The sequence below is a fragment of the Amblyraja radiata genome, chromosome 30 (genome assembly GCF_010909765.2).
Source record: "Amblyraja radiata isolate CabotCenter1 chromosome 30, sAmbRad1.1.pri, whole genome shotgun sequence".
In the NCBI taxonomy this organism is placed as follows: Eukaryota; Metazoa; Chordata; class Chondrichthyes; order Rajiformes; family Rajidae; genus Amblyraja; species Amblyraja radiata.
The window spans coordinates 9,599,216-9,621,964 of record NC_045985.1 but is presented as its reverse complement, the minus strand read 5'-3'; the positions used below and the strand labels follow the sequence as shown (position 1 = coordinate 9,621,964).

The 22,749-nt window shown below is 45.8% G+C and overlaps 2 protein-coding genes and 1 long non-coding RNA gene across 3 annotated transcripts; 1 reads left to right on the top strand and 2 right to left on the bottom strand.

Moving 5' to 3' along the window:
- Positions 1–3,684: 3,684 nt before the first annotated feature.
- On the top strand, positions 3,685–4,891 carry LOC116989949 (tripartite motif-containing protein 52-like). The gene is made up of 2 exons (XM_033047504.1): positions 3,685–4,096; positions 4,772–4,891. Exons 1-2 carry the CDS (start codon positions 3,686–3,688, stop codon positions 4,889–4,891), a joined length of 531 nt encoding a protein of 176 aa, XP_032903395.1. The 5' UTR covers position 3,685.
- Positions 4,892–5,684: 793 nt separating this feature from the next.
- LOC116989870 (E3 ubiquitin-protein ligase TRIM39-like) lies at positions 5,685–6,208 on the bottom strand (the record flags this gene model as incomplete). Its single annotated transcript, XM_033047443.1, has 1 exon — positions 5,685–6,208. A coding segment is annotated over one exon (522 nt), but the record flags the coding sequence as incomplete, so codon positions are not given.
- Positions 6,209–11,270: 5,062 nt separating this feature from the next.
- LOC116989879 lies at positions 11,271–20,977 on the bottom strand. Its single transcript, XR_004416356.1, has 4 exons — positions 20,837–20,977; positions 17,549–17,782; positions 11,389–11,411; positions 11,271–11,293 (listed from the first exon to the last, which is right to left on the bottom strand). It is a non-coding gene; the product is annotated as an uncharacterized LOC116989879 (long non-coding RNA).
- Positions 20,978–22,749: the final 1,772 nt, after the last annotated feature.

The following is a 22,749-nucleotide window of genomic DNA, read 5'->3' as shown; positions in this document are numbered from 1 at the left end:
AGGTGTCCGGGAGTTTCCTTTGTCTCCTGGTCCATCTGTTTTGTGTCTAACTCCGTGTTCCCAATTCATTGTCATCCAGGCTTATTTACTGTTTCACGTGTCTCTCTCTGTCCCATGAGAATCAGGTTGTTGTTACAAGGATAGACACAAACGGCTGGAGTGACTCAGCGGGTCAGACAGCATCTCTGGAGAAAAGGAACAGGTGACATTTCGGGTCAAGATCCTTCTTCAGACTGTTACAGGGATGCTTGGCTAAGGGACGCATTGAAATTTAGTGTCGCGAATGCAATAGCTTTGCTGAGAAGGGCTGCATTCGAGTTTCTGCCTCGATGCGTTCTATGTAACAGCTCAACAAACATATGATTGCAGAGAATTGTGGACGCAGCCCAGACCATCACACAAACCACTCTCCCTTCCATCGGCTCACATAGATACATAGATACATAGAAAATAGGTGCAGGGGTAGGCCATTCGGCCCTTCGAACCTGCACCGCCATTCAATATGATCATGGCTGATCATTCAACTCAGTATCCCGTACCTGCCTTCTCTCCATACCCCCTGATCCATTTGGCCACAAGGGCCACATCTAACTCCCTCTTAAATATAGTCAATGAACTGTGGCCTCAACTACCTTCTGTGGCAGAGAGTTCCAGAGATTCACCATTCTCTGTGTGAAAAATGTTTTTCTCATCTCGGTCTTAAAGGATTTCCCCCTTATCCTTAAGCTGTGACCACTTGTCCTGGATTCCCCAACATCGGGAACAATCTTCCTGCATCTAGTCCAACCTCCGCAGTCACAAGTCCAACCTCCGCAGTTTTGGGGACAGAGCCTTCTCCAGGGCAGCTCCCAGGCTCTGGAACTCCCTCCCCCAACTGATCCGCAATTCCGTGTCCCTCACCATCTTCCAGTCCCGCCTCCAGACCCATCTCTTCACCTCTGCCTATCCTTAGCCCCACGTCCCCGTCTCTTTTCATCTGTGCATTAATTGCCTCATACTGTGTTTTGTATTGAATTATGTCTTTACTTTGTGTACTAGTCATGTCTCTACTATTTATTTCATTCCCCTTACATGTTTTTCCTCTACCTGCTAAATTTTTGTAAGGTGTCCTTGAGACTCTTGAAAGGCGCCCTTAAATAAAATGTATTATTATTATTATTATTATTATTATTATTATTATTATTATTATTATTATTATTATTATCTAGCCTGTCCAACCACAACTCACTTACACCTCACGCTGCCTCGGCAAGGCCACCAACATAATCACGGACTAGTATCACCCGGGTCACTCCCTCTTCTCCCCTCTCATCAGTCAAGAGGTACAGAAGTGTGAAAACGCACACATCCAGATTCAGCGACAGTTTCTTTCCGGCCGTTATCAGGCAACTGAACCATCATATCAACAACTGGAGAGCGGCCCTGACCTGCCACCTACCTCATTCGAGACACGCTGACCATATTCAATCGGACGTTACTGGACTTTATCTTGCACTAAACTTTATCCCCTTGATCATGGACGGTTCGATTGTAATCATGATTGGTCTTTCCCCTGACTGGTTAGCACGAAGCTAAAGCCATTCACTGTACCTCGGTTCAGGTGACAATAAACTAAACTGAATAAACTAAATATAAAGGGTGTATTATCCAAAGATGCCCCTGAATGGAATTGGTGCTTTTATATAGAATGTACAGAATACCTGATGATAGAAGTGAGAGTGCAGGAGTGAGATCGACCGACTGACCAAATGGTGCCAGCACAACAATCTGGCTCACAACATCAATAAGACCAAGGAACTGATTGTGGACTTTGGTAGGGGAAGGATGAGGACCCACAAGCCTGTTTGTATCATGGTGGAAAGGATCAATAACTTCAAATTCCTGGACGTGCATATATCAGAAGATCTTTCCTGGACCCAGCACACCGATGCAGTTGGAAAGAAGGCACATCAGAGACTCTACTTCCTGAGAAGATTACGGAGATTCGGCATGTCGAAGAGGATTCTCCTAAACTTCTACAGGTGCACAGTAGAGAGTATGCTGACCGGATGCATCGTGGCCTGGTTCGGCAACTTGAACGTCCAGGAGCGGAAAGGACTACAAAAAGTTGTGACCACTGCCCAGTCCATCACCGGCTCTGACCTCCCCACCATCGACGGGATATATCGCAGTCGCTGCCTCAAAAAGGATACCAACATGATCAAAGACCCACACCATCCTGGCCACACACTCGTCTCACCATTGCCACCAGGAAGAAGGTTTAGGAGCCTGAAAACTGTAACGCCCAGGTTCAGGAACAGCTACTTCCCCACAGCCATCAGACTATTAAACACGACGACAAATAAGCTCTGAGCTCTGAACTGCAAAAGACTATATTATTATTTGTTATTTGCACAATATTTGTTATTTATTGAACTTTTTCTTTTTTTCCCCGTTATGTACAATGTTTCCATATTCCCATATTCTGTTGTGCTGCAGCAAGTAAGAATTTCATTGTCCCGTCCGGGACAGATGACAATATAACACACTTGACTCTTGACTTGATAGCATGAGTGTGCTCATCTATAGTTTAGTTTAGAGACACAGTGTAGACACAGACACTTCGGACCAGGCCGAACAGCGATCACCCGACCACTAGTTCTATCCTGCACACTCGGGATAATTTACAGGAAGACAAATAACCTACAAACCTTAACGTATTTAGCATGTGGAAGGAAACCGGCGCACCGGATCGCAGGGAGAACGTACAAACTCGGTACAGACAGCGTTCGTGGTGAGGATTGAATCCGGCTATCTGGCGCTAAAAGCAGCAACTCTACCGCTGAGAATTGATCGCAATGTGAATGAATAGACCGTCCGACCCGAACGAATCTAAAGAAAGCCGCGCACTGTTTTGTGTTTTGTGCTGTACATTTCAATAAACAAACTTTAAACTTTAAATATTGTTTTTTAATTCCGTGCGTCATGGGTCATGCGAGGAGACTCGAAGGAGAATGGGGTCGAGAGGACAAGATAGATCAGCCATGATTGAACGGCGGAGTAGACTTGATGTGCCGAATGGCCAAATTCTGCTCCAAGAATTGAAGATTATATATATATGCATATATTTATGTATATAATTACATATATAATTGCCTTTATGGTTTATGTACATCGTCTGACATATAAGATAAAGAAAGCAATGGTGATGCTTTAATCAAAGTTGCTTCTGATCCATGAGAATGAACCTTATTTATATCTAACTTGCCTCTCACACACAGGCACACACAAACACACATTCATATAAATATATATATAAGTAACATTTAATTTTGTGTACAGTGTGTGTTAAAGCAATAGAAGGGAATCTGCACAAGGGAAACTTCGCAAAGGAGGGGGCTGTGGAGGAAAGATGGGAGGGGAATAGGGGAATAGGGGAACAGGGGGAAACATTTACAACAAAATTAACTAAAATATGTGAGGTGATAGATGCGCTGTATCAAACACTGTTCCCTGCAACACTGATTACACCAAGGATGATAGAGCGGATTACACAGCGGGAGGATTACATACCGGGTCGCGTTTTGCATAAACAAATGGCGGCCGTGACGTTCCGTTACGTACTACACGTCAGTCCATTGGATTTCAGAGGAGTGGTTTTTCTTGCTCCTCCAGTATCTTTACCGTGAACCAGGAAGCTGCCGAAATGGCTTCCAAGGCACAGAGTGAGAATTGGTCGGATGAGACAATTTGCTCCATCTGCCTTGAATTCTTCACCAATCCGGTTTCACTGGAGTGCGGGCACAATTTCTGCCGCCACTGCATCACTCGGTGCTGCGAAACGAATAGTGTGAATTGCTGCCCGGAGTGCAGGCGCGAATTTCCGGGTATCCCTTCCGCGATCAACTGGGCCCTGGCGAGTCTGGCCGAGAAAGCACAAAAGTTAAAGCAGAGCCAGAAGGAGCAGAAAAGTAAACTCCTCTGCGAGGAACACGAGGAAGAGCTGAAGCTGTTTTGTGACACAGACAAGAAACGGATCTGTGTGATTTGCCGGGACGCGCGGGAACACAAGTCTCACAACTGTATACCGATTAAGGAAGCTGTCGACATCTACAAGGTAAAGGCTTCAGGACTCCAGGGCTCTGAGCGACAGGGAGAGGATGAGCAGGCTGGGACTCTATTCCCTGGAGCACAGGATGATCTTCTGTAGGTGTACAAAACCATTAGAGGAATAGATCGGATAGACACACACAGTCTCTTGTGTCGAGAACAGGACAGAGGATTGACGTGAAGGGGGACTAATTTTATAGGAATCTGAGGCGTAGCTTTTTCACACAAAGGGCGGTTGGTGCATGGAACGAGCTGCCAGAGGAAGCAGTTGAGACAGGGACTATCGCAACGTTTAAGAAGCAATTGGACAGATACATGGATAGATACATAGATACATATATACATAGACAACAGATGCAGGAGTAGGCCATTTGGCCTTTCGAGCCAGCACCACCATTCAATGTGATCATGGCAGATCATCCCCAATCAGTACCCCGTTCCTGCCTTCTCTCCATATCCCTTGATTCCGCTAGCCCTAAGAGCCCTATCTAACTCTCTTTTGAATGTTCTAACTCTTTTGAATGGGGGATAGGACAGGCGTAGATGGGTATGGGCCAAACGCACGTAGGTGGGGCTAGTGTAGATGGAACATGTTGGTTGTCGTGGGCAAGTTGGGCCAAAGGGCCGGTTTCGACACTGTATGACTCTATGGCTCATGAGAACTTTTTCCACCCAATCCCAGGATCAGATGAAATCCTCCTTCATCTCTCTCTCCAAGAAGATATCAGAATTCCAGGAAATGGAACTGCAGCAGAAACAGACGATTAGTAAGATTAAGGTAAAGCAAACCACTTTTGGTTGATTTCCTGGGCTCGCGATTATCTTTGCTTCATTCGTCACACGGAATGAATGAACGAATGAATGAACGAATGAATGAATGAATGAATGATTGAATGAATGAATGAATTAATTAATTAATTAATTAATGGATGAATGAATGAATGAATGAATGACTGAATAAGTTTATTGGCCAAGTTTTCACATACAATGAATTTGCCTTGGTGCTCCGCCCGCAAGTGACAACATGACATATAGTGACAGTTAGGAATAACACAGGAAACATTAAACATTAATAATAAAACATTATCGATTAAACATGTGAATTAAATAAAATACCAGAGCAAAAGGAGGCTACAGATTTTTGGTTATTGAGTAGAGCTACTAGTCGTGGAAAAAAAGCAGTGTTTATGTCTGGCTGCGGCCGCTTTGACAGTCCGGAGTCGCCTTCCAGAGGGAAGTGATTCAAAGAGTTTGTGGCCAGGGTGAGAGGGGTCAGAGATGATCTTACCCGCTCGCTTCCTGGCCCTTGTAGTGTACAGTTCGTCATTGGGGGGAAGGTTGCAGCCAATAACCTTCTCAGCTGAATATTAATATTTAAATAGAGGAGTCTGAAAACTGTAACATCCACGTTCAGGAATAACTTATTCCCCTCAACCATCAGGCTATTAAACGCTGCAACTTTCAAATAATACAGCTCCGAACTACACAGACTACGGACATTATTTTTTATCTCTGCACTATTTTTTGTGTGTTTATATATATATATATTTCACTTTATGAGCCCCGCTCCTGACGCCGGTCCCGGGACCCGACCCTTTTACACACCCGGAGCGGAACCGGTGCTGATTCTCAGCCACTGGTCTTCATCCCAAGGCCCAAAGAAAGGATAAAGTTTCTCCGTGAATTTATTCCCAGTGAAGGTGTGGAGATGGGACTTGGTGTCCGCGTCGTAAAATGAAACTGTCCCGGACTCGTAACTGAGATAAACTCCCACCCTGCCGGGGATGGGACGGGCGGGGAGAGGGAATTGAGGGGAGGTGAGTGCATTAAACACGTCAACCTGCCGCCCGATGCTCCAGACTCCAGACTCCGTGAACTGCTGTTCCTTTCCCTTCCTCTCCACAGACTCAGCGGCGACTCCCAGACTCCAGTACCGACTCCCCGCCACCTCCACCTCCCAGTAATGTCTCCCCGATGTGAATCCATCCGATCCCAGCACACACGCATACATTGTAAACCTCTTCCCGGTGTCAGGGAGACTCCTCCGGGTATCGGTCCGTCTCACCCTCTTCCGATCCTCAGACACCTCGAGCCGCGCATGTGCTGTTTCCACATCCAGGGTGACGGAGACTGGGGGGAGAAGCAGAGAATCAGAGAGTCCCCGGGGGTCGGGGGGAGACTCGGGCACAGGTGGGCGGACAACTGAAACCTTGCCCGGGGTTTCACCCAATTACGTGATATGGACAACACAACAGCACAAACGTTTCTCCGCGTTTTACTCCGAGGAAAGGAGGGGGGTGGGGGGGGGGGTGCTCGTGGATTGCAGGAGCGGGTCGGACAGCAGAGTTGGGATTGTGTGTGTACATAGAGAGAGAGAGAGAGAGAGAGAGAGAGAGAGAGAGAGAGAGAGAGAGAGAGAGAGAGAGAGAGAGAGAGAGAGGACGATGGAGAGATTGCGGGTGGGCATTTGGAGCGGTTGGGCAGGGTTTTGTGAGATCTCGCTGTTAGGTGGTGGAGAGGGAATCAGATTATCAAGTAGCGGATTGAAATAAGTGTAACAGGAAATATTTATAAAGGCAGGCAGGATATCGGATGTAATATTGGAGAATTGGGGCCAGTGTGGAACTGGCACACAGGAGGAGTTGAGGCCTGGGGGCAGAGTCATCATCATCACACAGAATAGAGGCGATTTCAGATGCCAGTTGTGATCCGTCTGCTCATGTTCTCTGCAGCAGAGGGCGAGGCTGAAGGTGGGGTGGCTTCCACCACTGACAAAATGTCGGGATTGAATGTCCCTTGTGCAACACAGAATGTGTGGAGGCTCGCGATTGTAGGGTCGCTGAAGGAGAGGAGATTCATGGGTGGAAATGATCCTGGACCTGTAACCCAGAATTCATTCAACTCAGGCTAAACCAATATATGGGCTTTCATGGGGCATTGGGCATGTTCCCTCATGGTGGGCGAGTGGTGAAAGAGAAGGCATATGATATCCGATATGACCTGGATAATTGGATCCAAGATTGACTTGGTTTAAGGAGGCAGATGGTATTGGCATCAGGATAGTTTTGTGAATGAAAGGTGTGGAATGGTAGTGGCTATCTGTACGCAGTGGTCTTCAGTAGGGATCTGTCCTGGGATTGTTGCTGGTTATGATATATATTAACGACCACTTTCCGTGCCGTAGGCATGTGATGTACATTTGTACTGACATGGAAATTGTTGGTGCTCTGGGTCACGTGGAAGGCTATCAAGGCTGGTCAGCCTCACTTGGTGTATTGTGTGCAGGTCGACATGCTCAAGGAAGGATGTGTTTGTGCTGGAGAGGGAACAGAGGAGATTCATCAGGTCTGAGTCTGATTCATTGATTCATGAAGTAGGATCTTGACCCGAAACGTCACCCATACCTTCTCCCCAGAGATGCTGCCCGACACGCTGAGTTACTCCAGCATTTTGTGTCTATCTTCGATTAAAACCAGCACCTGCACTTCCTTCCAATAAAGATTCATCAGGATGTTGCTTGTGTTGGTGGTCTTTCGTTACAGGGAGAAATTCGTCACAAGATCTCAATTTTCCAGGTGTATGTGTGTAAGAGGATCTTTGTCTGGACAAATAACTGGGTGTTTTCCACCGAGACAAAGGCCGAGACTGAGGTGAATACTAGTTTCCCTGACAAATCTAATTGAAGCAATGCCTCAACATGATAGACAGTTATTAACAGTGAACCTAGCGATTCCAACAGCGGACAACCCTGAGTCACCAGAAACTTCAGTCACTGACAAATCGGACAGAGTTATGGCACAGATTTCCTTCTTTGAAGATCGCCCATAAATTTTGTTAACAATCCTGGTCAGCTCATTGATAACGGATTTCCTTATCAGGTCATAAGGTCATAAGTGATCGGAGTAGAATTAGGCCATTCAGCCCATTAAGTCTACTCCTCCATTAAATCATGGCTGATCTATCTCTCACTCCTAACCCTTTTTTCCTGCCTTCTCGACATAACATCTGACTCCTGTGCTAATTAAGAATCTATCCATCTCTGCCTTAAAAATATCCACTGACATGCTCCACAGATTTATGTGGCAAAGAATTCCACAGATTCACCAGATTCTGACTAAATACATTTCTCCTCATCTCCTTCCTCAAAGAACGTCCTTTAATTCTGAAGTCCTAGACTCTCCCACTGGTGGAAACATCCTCTCCACATCCACACTATCCAAGTCTTTCACTATTCTGTATGTTTCAATGAGATCCCTCTTCATTCTTCCAAACTCCAGTGAGTACAGGCCCAGTGCCGACAAACGCTCATCGTAGATTAACCTACTCATTTCCTGGGATCATTCTTGTAAATCTCCTCGGGCCCTTCTCCAGAGCCAGCACTTCCTTCCTCAGATATGTGTCCAAAATTGCTCACAAATGCGGCCTTACCAGCGGCTTCTAGAGCCTCAGCATTACAACCCTGTTTTTGTATACAAGCCCTCTTGAATTTGCTTTCTTAACTTTTTGCGACTAATTTTAACTGGATTTAGTTAAATCCATTTTAAATCAACTGAACACGTAACTGGGTGTTTTCGTCCGATACGAAACCCCTGGCTGAGGTCAATGCTGGTTTGTCTGACGCGACTCGCTCATTAATTAATTATTTTTTAAATTACCAACTTCTCTTTTGAGAAGCAAGGAGAGGGAAGAATTACATTTCATGTTTTTCAATGCTATGTACGACAGTGATCACAACATCTACTGAAGTGCGGATGGCCGTGGGCTCGCTAGAAGCTCAGCCGCCCTTTAACAGGCCTTGTTTTTGGTTCTGCTGGGGGTCTACAGCCCCCTCCTCACCTAGAAAACCAGATGGGGGAAACTGTTTAGTCGCCGACTATCCACCCATGGAGCAGGTAGCACGGGATCACATGGTACCCGTGGCGGGGGGAACTCCCCCCGACCTGACAATGCTTCAATGTGGTGGATAGTTAATAATAATGTCTGTAACTCCAGCAGGGGGCAGGCATGAGTTAGCCAAAGCCAGTAGACACTGACAGGATAAGCAGAATCAGGTGTACATATATCCTTCTCTGTGTGTTTTCATGACAATCCTGGTCATCAAATTCCCACTAGTTGTCAATATCTCTGATTTAATTAAGTCACGTTTACTTTGCTGGCTGCCTGGTAGAATTCAAACTCGTATCGTGGCATGTTTCTGCGGATGGGGTTAAGATGTTTTAGATCATCTAGCAGTCTATGACTTGGTTGTATTACATAGAAACATAGAAATTAGGTGCAGGAGTAGGCCATTCGGCCCTTCGAGCCTGCACCGCCATTCAATATGATCATGGCTGATCATCCAACTCAGTATCCCGTACCTGCCTTCTCTCCATACCCTCTGATCCCTTTAGCCACAAGGGCCACATCTAACTCCCTCTTAAATATAGCCAATGAACTGGCCTCGACTACCCACTGTGGCAGAGAGTTCCAGAGATTCACCACTCTCTGTGTGAAAAAAGTTCTTCTCATCTCGGTTTTAAAGGATTTCCCCCTTATCATTAAGCTGTGCCCCCTTGTCCTGGACTTCCCCAACATCGGGAGCAATCTTCCTGCATCTAACCTGTCCAACCTCTTAAGAATGTTGTAAGTTTCTATAAAATCCCCTCTCAATCTCCTAAATTCTAGAGAGTATAAACCAAGTCTATCCAGTCTTTCTTCATAAGACAGTCCTGACATCCCAGGAATCAGTCTGGTGAACCTTCTCTGCACTCCCTCTATGGCAATAATGTCCTTCCTCAGATTTGGAGACCAAAACTGTACGCAATACTCCAGGTGTGGTCTCACCAATACCCTGTACAACTGCAGTAAACCTCCCTGCTCCTATACTCAAATCCTTTTGCTATGAAAGCTAACATACCATTCGCTTTCTTCACTGCCTGCTGCACCTGCATGCCTACTTTCAATGACTGGCGTACCATGACACCCAGGTCTCGCTGCATCTCCCCTTTTCCTAGTCGGCCACCATTTAGATAATAGTTTGCTTTCCTGTACCACCAAAATGGATAACCTCACATTTATCCACATTATACTGCATCTGCCAAACATTTGCCCACTCACCCAGCCTATCCAAGTCACCTTGCAGTCTCCTAGCATCCTCCTCACAGCTAACACTGCCCCCCAGCTTAGTGTCATCCGCAAACTTGGAGATATTGCCTTCAATTCCCTCATCCAGATCATTCATATATATTGTAAATAGCTGGGGTCCCAGCACTGAGCCTTGCGGTACCCCACTAGTCACTGCCTGCCATTGTGAAAAGGACCCGTTTACTCCAACTCTTTGCTTCCTGTTTGCCAGCCAGTTCTCTATCCACATCAATACTGAACCCCCAATGCCGTGTGCTTTAAGTTTGTATACTAATCTCTTATGTGGGACCTTGTCGAAAGCCTTCTGGAAGTCCAGATACACCACATCCACTGGTTCTCCCCTATCCACGCTACTAGTTACATCCTCGAAGAATTCTATAAGATTCGTCAGACATGATTTACCTTTTGTAAATCCATGCTGACTTTGTCCAATGATTTCACCACTTTCCAAATGTGCTGCTATCCCATCTTTAATAACTGACTCTAGCAGTTTCCCCACTACCGATGTTAGACTAACTGGTCTGTAATTCCCCGTTTTCTCTCTCCCTCTCTTCTTAAAAAGTGGGGTTACGTTTGCTACCCGCCAATCCTCAGGAACTACTCCAGAATCTAAAGAGTTTTGAAAGATTATTACTAATGCATCCACTATTTCTGGAGCTACTTCCTTAAGTACTCTGGGATGCAGCCTATCTGGCCCTGGGGATTTATCGGCCTTTAATCCATTCAATTTACCCAACACCACTTCCCGGCTAACCTGGATTTCATTGTGCTCCTGTGTTGGATGTGTTCAGGGATTTGACATCTCCAGCTGACAACTTGACTGTGAAGCTTCCCAGCAGGTGAGATTGGTGCTGGAATAAAACTTTAGTTCCCCTTCAGTTCATCATTACGGTCAATCTTTGCATCTATTTACAACTTAAATATGTCACCCACATAAGAGATAAGGAATCCATATGTTTTACCTTGGTGATTGGCAACAACGACATCTTTCAACACTGCGTTCAACCAGTAGGGGTGATCGAATCTTTCATCCCGTATGGCACCATCTCTAAGTGACAATATGTGGGATTCATCACTAATTCTGCAAATATTAAATAACTGGTTATAACCTGAACGTCGACATGTTTATGTGACTTTACAGATCTGTGCAGAGTTTAACTGTAGAACATGTCCTACCTCCTCTTGCGAACAGCTTCCACCTGAAATAAATAAAGCAGAAATTGACTGAGGGAACAGAAATTCACTCAAGTTATTTCACATCGTTGAAAATTTCCATTTTCTGACTCTACTGTTGACATGCAGAGAATATCACAGTGATGTAACCAATGCAGGAGGTCTGATAAACGTTTGTGACAATTATGTTACAGTTCAGAGGAGGCAATGTGCAGGAAAGTCTGGACGAGTTGTGAATTTTCTGCTGAATAATGTCATCTCATAGGACTCATCACACCCCTGCCACGGTCTGTTTCAACTACTTCCCTCCGGCAGACGTTACAAGGCCTTTTACGCCCGAACCTCCAGACTCAGGAACAGTTTTATCCCAAGAGCTATAGCGGCTCTGAACCGGCCCTAATGAGTGCCCCCCCCCCCCCCCCCCACCCATCCCCTTTGGACAGTCTCCCTCAGATGGTCACGTCAATCAAATCAGCTTGTTTATTTATGTATTGTATTTATTTACCTTTCTTGTACATCAGTGGAGCTGCACACTAAATCTCGTTGCACTGACGTGCAATGACAATAAAAGATATATTATTATTATTATTATTATTATTATTATAAGATCATATTGTGTGCAGTTTTGGTCCCCTAATTTGAGGAAGGACATTCTTGCTATTGAGGGAGTGCAGCGTAGGTTTACAATGTTAATTCCCGAGATGGAGGAACTGTCATATGCTGAGTGAATGGAGCGGCTGGGCTTGTACACTCTGGAGTTTAGATGGATGAGAGAGGATCTTATTGAAACATATAAGATTTTTAAGGGTTTGGACACGCTAGAGGCAGGAAACATGTTCTCGATATTGGGGGAGTCCAGAACCAGGGGCCACAGTTTAAGAATAAGGGGTAAGCCATTTAGAACGGAGACGAGGAAACACTTTTTCTCACAGAGAGTCGTGAGTCTGTGGAATTCTCTGCTTAAGATGGCGGTGGATACTTTCAAGAGAGAGCTAGATAGGGCTCTTAAAGATAGCAGAGTCAGGGGATATGGGGAGAAGGCAGGAACGGGGTACTGATCGGGGATGATCAGCCATGATCACATTGAATGGCGGTGCTGGCTCGAAGGGCAGAATGACCTACTCTTGAACCTATTGTCTATTGTCTATAAGCGATAGGAGCAGAATTAGTACATTCGGCCCATCAAGTCTATACAATACAATACAATACAATTTTATTTGTCATTTTATTTGTCATTTGTTATTGTCTACTCCGCCATTCAATAACGGGTGACCTATCTCTACCAACCCTACTCTCCTGCCTTCTCCCCATAACCTCTGACACCCTTACTAATCAAACATCTATACAGATAATATCTCTGCCTTAATAATATCCACTGACTTGGGCTCCACAGACTTCTGTCGCAAAGAATTCCACAGATTCACCGCCCTCTGACTATAATTCCTCCTCATCAACTTCCTAAAGAAATGTCCTTTAATTATGAGGATATGACCTCTAGTCCTAGATTCTTCTCATCCACATCCATTCTCCTCTCTACGTCCATCTATCCAACCCTTTCACTATTTGGTAAGTGTCAATGAGGTCTCCCCTCATTCTTCTAAACTCCAGTGAGTACAGGCCCAGTATCGAAAAACGCTTATCATATGTGAACTCATAATAAAATATTCATCATAATTGCTTGGAGAAATTTAATATTAACGATGGAATTGATTGGCTGTAGATGGTGAATGTATCTCCAGTTCTGAAGGTACCAAAACACAAACGTACATTTTAAAGAAGCCTGGAGCAAATCCAAGGGAGCTTTACTAGAATGATGCTAGTAGTAAGATGGCGGTGCCCTGTACGGCAGCGGCTACTCCAGCTCCCGATAGCGATGTGCGTTTTATGTTTAATATGTTGTCTGTACCGTCACAGTCTTGTGCGAGAGTAATCTATAACAGAACTACACTACTTGGATTAAGAAACTTCGACTTTTCCGAAAACCATTCTGGAGTTACACTGGCGTTGGAACCCGAGGCACTCTGCGAGCTAGGCAACCTACACCGGCAAGACCCAGGGGCCTGCAAGGCAGCGGACTCTCCTCCCATCATAGGTCGACACTGGAGGCGACACTGAAGGCGGTGCACGCGGCGTGTGAGACCTAGCTTGCGGCGCAGGCGGTGTGCTAGACCTAGCAAGCGGGGCAGCCGAGCGGGTATCAGCGCCAGGCTAAAAGCTAACCCCTACAGACCTGCACTTCCTTCTATTCTGCGATCAGCGATCCAACGTTCGTTCGCTGGAAAACAAAATGGACTATCTTAGACTGGATTTAACTACACAAAGAAAGGTCAGAGACTGCAACGCCATCATCCTCATAGAGACGTGGCTCAACAACTCCGTTTCGGACAACGCCATTCAGCTGGACGGATTAACAACATTCCGGGCGGACAGGAGTCATGCTCTCAGCGGTAAATCTCGGGGGGGGGGGGGGTATATGGATTTTCATCAATAACAACTGGTGTACAAACGCCGAAACTGTGTCAAGCCACTGTTGCCCACAAGACAGTCAGTTTTTAACTTATTTAACTGATTTGACAGTTCGTCCATATAAACATTAAATAAAATAGGAGACAAGATTCCTCCTTGCCGCACTCCGTTACTAACACAGAATGGAGCAGATACAACATTGTCCCATTTAACCTGAAACGTTTGATGGGCATACCAGAATACTAAAATTCTCACTAATAATTTAGGGGCACCTCTATCTAGCAATTTTACAAACAAGTGTTCGTGATTAATTCTATCAAATGCCTTGGACGCATCAATAAAACATAGAGATACAGATGAATTCAGGCTTGTGTACCTGAATACAATCTCTTTAAGAGCATAGATACACAGGTCAGTTCCATGCTTTCTTTTGAATCCAAACTGATTGTCAGTGGTAAGGACAAACATTTCAAGCTTTGTCAACAGTATTCTCTCCAGTACTTTAGATAAGATAATGGCTAAAGCAATAGGTCGGTAATTATCCATACTGTTGAGCTTACCAGCCTTATCTTTAAGCACAGGCACTAGCATTACAGACATAATAGCATTTGGCAGGACACCATGAACCAGACAACCATTAAAGCACATGGAAAGCAAAGGGCAGAGCTTATAGCTGGCATATTACAAACATGTGAACTTTGCAACCAGGGGAAATAACATACTCGACCAAGTCTACACCCACATCAGACAGGCATTCAGAGCTGCTCCCCATCCACACTTGGGGAACTCAGACCACCTCTCTGTTATGCTAATTCCAGCTTACAGACCTCTATTGACCAGGAACAATCCGTCTGTGAAGCAGATCAGAGCATGGCCAGAGGGAGCCACCTCAGCTCTCAAAGACTGTTTCGACTGCACAGATTGGACCGTTTTTAGAGAGGCTGCCACTACCAACCATCATGTCAACTTGACGGAATACACTGAATCTGTGACTGGATATATATTCAAATGCATGGAAGATGTGACCGTCATCAAAAACTTCACCACGAGGGCCAACAACAAACCCTGGTTCACCAGGGCGGCACGTGAGCTCCTGAGAGCACGGAATGCTGCTTTCAAGTCCGGGGACAAAGACGCCCTTAGTACTACTAGGGCCAACTTGAACCGGGGCGTGAGAACAGCCAAGCGTGTCTATGGACAGAAAATTCAAGCACACTTCACAGACTCTAAGGACCCCAAGCACCTGTGGCAAGGCATCCAGTCTGTCACCGGCTACAGGCCAACACCCCCACCGTGCGAGGACAACACAGACTTCCTCAACACACTCAACACCTTCTTCAACCGGTTTGAGGAGGACAACACCATCACACCAACAAAAGCCCCTCCCTGCTCAGACCATGAAACACTTCACCTGGACCCAGCTGATGTGTGGAGGACCCTACTCAAGGTGAACCCCAGAAAAGCTGCAGGTCCTGACAACATACCGGGGCGTGTGCTCAGAGACTGTGCTGACCAACTCACAGATGTTCTCACTGACATCTACACCACCTCTCTGAGCCAAGCCATCATACCAGCATGCTTCAAAGCCACCACCATCATACCGCTACCCAAGAAATCCCCAGCCTCAACACTGAACGACTACCGGCCCATAGCACTCACGTCCATCATGATGAAGTGCTTTGAAAGGTTGGTCAAGGCCCACATAACATCCAGTCTCCCCTGTACACTTGACCCATTCCAGTCTGCATACCGTCCCAAACGTTCCACTGATGATGCCATAGCAACAGCACTCCACCTAAGCCTGGCTCATCTGGAAAACAATAACAGTTACGTGCGGATGCTGTTCATCGACTTCAGCTCCGCCTTCAACACAGTCATCCCCCAACACCTGGTGAATAAACTCGGCGGAATAGGCATCAGCTCCTCCCTATGCAATTGGTTACTGGACTTCCTCACCGACAGACCATAGACAGTAAGAGTTGGCAAAAACTCATCAGAGACCACCATCATGAACACCGGGGTCCCACAGGGATGTGTGCTGAGCCCTCTGTTGTTCACGCTGATGACACATGACTGTTGTGCCAAACATAATTCGAACCACATCATCAAGTTCGCAGATGACACAACAGTGGTGGGTCTCATCAGCCACGATGACGACTCAGCCTACAGAGAGGAGGTACAACAACTCATCAACTGGTGTGACATCAATAACCTTCAACTCAATGTCAATAAAACAAAATAAATAACTGTGGACTTCAGGAAGAAACAGACAGCACACACCCCACTCACCATCAATGGCAGTGCAGTGGAGTCTGTGAAAAGCATCAAGTTCCTGGGAGTGCACATCACAGATGATCAGACATGGTCCACCAACACCATCTCCCTAGTCAAGAAAGCACAGCAACGCCTCCACTTCCTTCGACGGATGAGGAGAGCCGACCTCCCCCTTCTGCCCTCACCACTTTTTACAGGGGTGCCATTGAGAGCATTCTTACCAGCAGCCTCTCAGTCTGGTATGGCAGTTGCTCTGCTGCTGACCAGAAGGCCCTACAGAGAGTGGTGAGGACAGCGGAGAAGATCACCAGATCACCCCAACCAGCAATCCAGGACTTATACCCATCTCGCTGTTGCAAGAGAGCAACCAATATCATCAAAGACACCACCCACCCAGCACACAAACTGTTCACCCTCCTACCATCCGGCAAGCGCTACTGCAGCATGCGGAGCAAAACCCACTAGATTCAAAAACAGCTTTTTCCCTCAGGCCATCAGACTACTCAACACACTCAAGAAAATTCCATGAACATTACACAAACAAAGACCAACTGGCTGTCAAAATAACTTTAACTCAATGTCTGCAGTATGCTATTTGCACTTTTCTATATTGCAGCTTTATTATTGCACCTTAATAACATAACTTAAAATTTTACTACATCCTGGCACACTGTGAATATTTTATATAATGTATATGTCTATTGTCTATCTTTAATGGTATATAGTCTGTCTGTGTTATAAATATTACTTGCACATTTGGAGTATGGGGAAACGCAATTTCAATCCTCTGTGTAACTACTTGTTGCATTATTTGAATTGTCAATAAAGTTTACTTTGACTTTGACTTTGAGTGAGTGGGTTAAGGAATGGCGAGTCTTTGATGGCATTGGGACTGAACTCGCTGGAGTTTCAAAGGAAGAGTGGGGGGTTCTCATTGAAATTTACCGAATAGTGAAAAGCCTGGATAGAGTGGATACGGATAGGATGTCTCCACTGATGCAAGAATCCAGGACCAGATCCATACCATCCAAATAAAAGGACGCATCTTTAGATGAGGAGAAATTTATTGAGTCAGAGGGTGGTGAACCCATGGTTTTCATTGCCACAGGAGACTGTGGAGGCCATCAGTGGATTATTTTTTTAAGGCAGATATAGATGGATTCTTGATTAGTACGGGTGTCAGGGGTTTTGGGGAGAAGGCAGGAGAATGGAGTTGAGTGAGCAAGATAGATCGGCCGTGATTGAATGGCAGAGTAGACTTAATGGGTCAAATGGCCTATTTCGTCTACTATGAATTATGAGATAGTAGAGCCTGTTTGTTGGATAAATATAGGAATTGATAAAAGTTGCATTTTCGCAAATATATCGCTCCCAATGTTGGGACTGCAGTTACATTGAACGAGATTGAAACATAACCCCTGACCTTCAGAAATAACACGATGTCTGTTTGTTCCATTCGCCACTGCAGATTTGAGAGTTCCTCCTCAATAAAGTTTAAATTATCTTGAATGTCTTGAAGATTTTTCTCCATTGGACTTAGAATCTTCTCCTCATCTTCCTTGATCTCTCCGAGAATGCGCTGCTCTTTCTTCACGAGAATCTGATGCAGTTCAGCAAACTGAGATGTGACGTGAGACTCGAGGATTTGTGACTGCTCCTGTCAAATGAAAGGTGAAGATTGATCTAATATTGATGGCACTGCCCTGAGCTGGTTCATCTCCTACCTCAAAGGTAGGAGTTTCACGACTAACATAGGCAACTATTTCTCCTCCCCAGCTAGTCTCTGCTGTGGGGTTCCACAAGGTTCCATCCTTGGCCCCATTCTCTTCTCCCTGTATATGCTCACCTTAGGCCAAGTCATTGAAAGACACGGCATTTCCTTCCATTGCTACGCAGACGATACACAACTCTATCTCCCCCTGAAGCCCAAAAACCGATCAAATCTGCTTAACCTTACCCGCTGCCTCGAGGATATAAAGTGCTGGATGGCCCAGAACTTCCTCCAACTAAATGAGAGTAAGTCTGAGGTCATCCTTCTCGGCCCCTCGGCCTCGATCAAAATGATAGCAGGCAGCCTTGGAAGCCTTATCCCACTTATCCATTTTGGTGGCAAAAACATGAAAGCAGACTATTATCTAAATGGTGGCCGACTAGGAAAAGGGGAGATGCAGCGAGACCTGGGTGTCATGGAACACCAGTCATTGAAAGTAGGCATGCAGGTGCAGCAGGCAGTGAAGAAAGCGAATGGTATGTTAGCTTTCATAGCAAAAGGATTTGAGTAAAGGAGCAGGGAGGTTCTACTGCAGTTGTACAGGGTCTTGGTGAGACCACACCTGGAGTATTGCGTACAGTTTTGGTCTCCAAATCTGAGGAAGGACATTATTGCCATAGAGGGAGTGCAGAGAAGGTTCACCAGACTGATTCCTGGGATGTCAGGACTGTCTTATGAAGAAAGACTGGATAGACTTGGTTTATACTCTCTAGAATTTAGGAGATTGAGAGGGGATCTTATAGAAACTTATAAAATTCTTAAGGGGTTGGACAGGCTAGATGCAGGAAGATTGCTCCCGATGTTGGGGAAGTCCAGGACAAGGGGGCACAGCTTAAGGATAAGGGGGGAATCCTTTAAAACCGAGATGAGAAGAACTTTTTTCACACAGAGAGTGGTGAATCTCTGGAACTCTCTGCCACAGAGGGTAGTCGAGGCCAGTTCATTGGCTATATTTAAGAGGGAGTTAGATGTGGCCCTTGTGGCTAAAAGGATCAGAGGGTATGGAGAGAAGGCAGGTACGGGATACTGAGTTGGATGATCAGCCATGATCATATTGAATGGCGGTGCAGGCTCGAAGGGCCGAATGGCCTACTCCTGCACCTAATTTCTATGTTTCTATGTTTCTACTAAAACCTCACGTCAAAACCATCGGCGTAATATTTGACTAAGCACTGAAATTTGACAAACAAGCCAATGCCGTGGTAAAAGCTAGCTTCTTTCAGCTTCGGACGATAGCTAAAATAAAACAATTCCTCCACTTTGATGACCTCGAAAAGATCATCCGCACTTTTATCTCCTCCCGCCTAGATTAATGCAACTCCCTTTACACTGGCATCAGCCAATCTTCCCTGTCCCGCCTGCAACTGGTCCAAAACGCCGCAGCGAGACTCCTGACGGGCACCCGAAAAAGGGACCACATCACCCCGATCCTGGCCTCTCTCCACTGGCTCCCTGTGCGGTTCCATAAACATTTCAAGACCCTCCTCTATGTCTACAAAGCCCTCAATGGGCTTGCCCCAACCTACATAAACAGTTTTCTCACCCACCACTCCACCTCCAGGTCAATCAGATCGGCCGACTTGGGGTTGCTGAATACCCAGGCATAAGCTCAGGGGCGACCGCGCATTTGCGGTTGCAGCTCCTAGACTGTGGAACAGCATCCCTCTTCCCTTCAGAACTTCCCCCTCCATCGACTCCTTTAAGTCAAGACTAAAAACATATCTATACTCCCAAGCCTTTCCTGACGTCCACTGAGTGAGGACTACATGTATATATGTATGTAGTTTGTTTGTTTATACTATTCTTATAACAAATGTAAAGCACTTTGGCCAACGAGAGTTGTTTTTTAAATGTGCTATATAAATAAATGTGACTTAACTTGTGTGACTTAATATATTTCTGTATTCTATTTCGTTGTGAAGTAGAAGGTGACCATTTGGCACATCGATATCTATGCTGTTCCTTAGAATAATCCCATTAATCTCATTTCCTCACATTTCCCTGAAACACAATGGCCCTCACGTCCACATTAACTCCCACCGACTCCCAGATCACCCGCCTTCAGCAGCTTCATTACAGCATCCAATTAAACCAACATGTCTGGGAGTTGTGGGCAGAACCCACCCTGGTCACGGGGAGAATATAGAAACATTGACAATTTGTGCAGGAGTAGGCCATTCAGCCCTTCGAGCCAGCATCAGCATTCAATATGATCATGGCTGATCATCCAGAATCAGTACCCTCTTCCTGCTTTCTCCCCATATCCCCTGATCAGGCATGAGACAAGGAAAAAATCTGAAAAAAGAGAAAGCGAGATGGAGCTCCATGAAATGAAATCATTTCCTTCCTTGTTTACCTTTAAATTATACTGTGAGTTGGATGGTGGTGGGGAGAGTTGTGTGAGTGAAGGAGGGCAGGGTTGTGCCTGGGGAGGGGGTGGTGGTGGTGGTGGGAGGACAGACTTGTTCCAGGGGAGGGGTAGTGGGGAGTTGTGCCTGGGGAGGTGAAATGTTTGGTGGTGAGGAGTGGACAGAGTAGTACGGGGGGGGGGGGTAGGGGTGGGGGGATGTGGCAAGGGGAGATTTGTACCAGGGTGGAGAGTGTGTGTGTGTGGGGAGGGGGGAGGGGAGTGTTGTACTACGGGAGGGGTAGAGGACAGAGTTGTACGGGGGGAGGGGTGGTAAGGGGAGATTTGTACCAGGGTAGGGAGTGTGTGTGTGTGGGGAGGGGGGAGGGGAGTGTTGTACTACGGGAGAGGTAGAGAGCAGGGGGAAGGGGACATGGACGCGTCACGTAGACAATACCAGAAGTCAGGGTCGAACCGAATTCACCGGAGCAGTGAAACAGCGCAACTGACTGCTGCCACGCTACGCTGTAGTGCATTAACCAAAATACAAAACTACACAACACGATCAGAAATGCCACACAGCAAGGCCTCACCCGGACTTGGGAAATCTTCTGCTTCTGTTGCTCTTCAATTTCCTGGATGGCTGATTTATTTGTTGTCAGAGATTGTATAGATGATTTAACCTGATCCTGGGAATCAGAGAGAAAGGGGGTTAGACAATAAACATTCAACTATACATTCGCGCAAGTGATCATAGTTGGTTTGCTTTTACCTTGTAGATTTCAACAGCTTCTTTAATCGGTATGAAGATGTGATTCTTGTGTTCCCGCGCATCTCGGCAAATCACACAGATCGGTTTCCTGTCAGTTTTACAAAACAGCTTCAGTTCTTCCTGATGTTCCTCGCAGTGATGTTTACTTTCCTTCTCTTCCGTATTCAGGCTCAGTGTTCGAGCTTTCTCAGACATTCTCGCCAAGGCCCGATTAACTTTGAGGGTGCGGTCTGTAAACTCCTCTCTACATTCCGGGCAGGAGTTTATCTCCTCCCTGTCCCAACTCTGTGTGACACAGGAGCGGCAGAAGTTGTGCCCACACTCCAGTGACACCGGATCGGTGAACAAATCCAGGCAGATGGGACAAATTAGCTCCTCTGTTAAATTCACGACCTGCTCTTTAGAAGCCATTTTAACTCCTGCCACTTCCTGGGTTGAAACTGCTTACACTGATTGGGAGCTGCTGATCCCTTGTGATCCCTCTGTACCGCGAGTGTCTACCGCGCACGCTGCCGTCTCCAGCACATTTGCTGTAGGTTTTCAGGGTGAACGTGTTCTATGTGACCGTGTCCTGACCTCAAATACCCATGGAGGGTTTAGTGAGATGTTAAACAGACCGGTATATAAATGTAAACGCAGGGAATGTTATGGGGCAGTTTAGAGCAGGGCAGAAAAAGAAACTAACTGGGTTGTAAAACGATGGTTAAATATAAACTTAGAGTGATGTCAAGTCGGATTTATTGTCATCTGTACAAGTACTGCGATGAACAACTGCGATGAAAACCACATCGCCGTTTCAGCAGCATCACACGCACACATACTCAGTGCTTCACACAATATTAATTAAACGCAAATTACAACCACACTACACATAAATCCTGCTTAGTTAATAAAAACAAAATCAAAAACTGCTCCAAAGACAAGGCATTAATACAAAACACAATTCAATATAAACACATCCATGGCCAGTGCAGGCGGTAGTGCAACTCGTGTGCGTTGGAAATGCCGCACCAGGCCATGATGCGAACAGTCAGGGTACATTCTACAGCGCTGATGTGGAGGTTTCTTCAAGTATCAGGTTATATCCCGGAATATCCACAATGCGAAGACACAATCCGTGGCGATCAGCGCGTCCCTCGTTCAATTTATTGAATTGTCTCCAACGCCCATGTGTGTTCTTTTTGGTTTATTTTAGAAATACAATGCAGGAACAGGCCATTCGGCCCAGATCAACCAACTTGAAATGTCCGCACCCACCAACGATCCCCACACAAAAATGATTTTCTCATCTCGGTCCTAAAATACTTCCCTCTTATCCTTAAACTGTGACCCCTAGTTCTGGACTTCACCAACATCGGTAACAATCTTCCTGCATCTAGCCTGTCCAACCCCTTAAGAATTTTGTAAGTTTCTATAAGATCCCCCCCTCAATCTTCTAAATTCTAGCGAGAACAAGCCGAGTCTATCCAGTCTTTCTTCATATGAAAGTCCTGACATCCCAGGAATCAGTCTGGTGAACCTTCGCTGTACTCCCTCTATGGCAAGAATGTCTTTCCTCAGATTAGGAGACCAAAACTGTACGCAATACTCCGGGTGTGGTCTCACCAAGACCCTTTATATGAGCCAGGATTGAGTAGCGGAGTAAACATGATGCTCTTTGTTGCCTAATTCTGTTCCTATAACATGAACTAATGAGCTTACTGTATGAACACAAACTGGGGCAACAGCACGTTC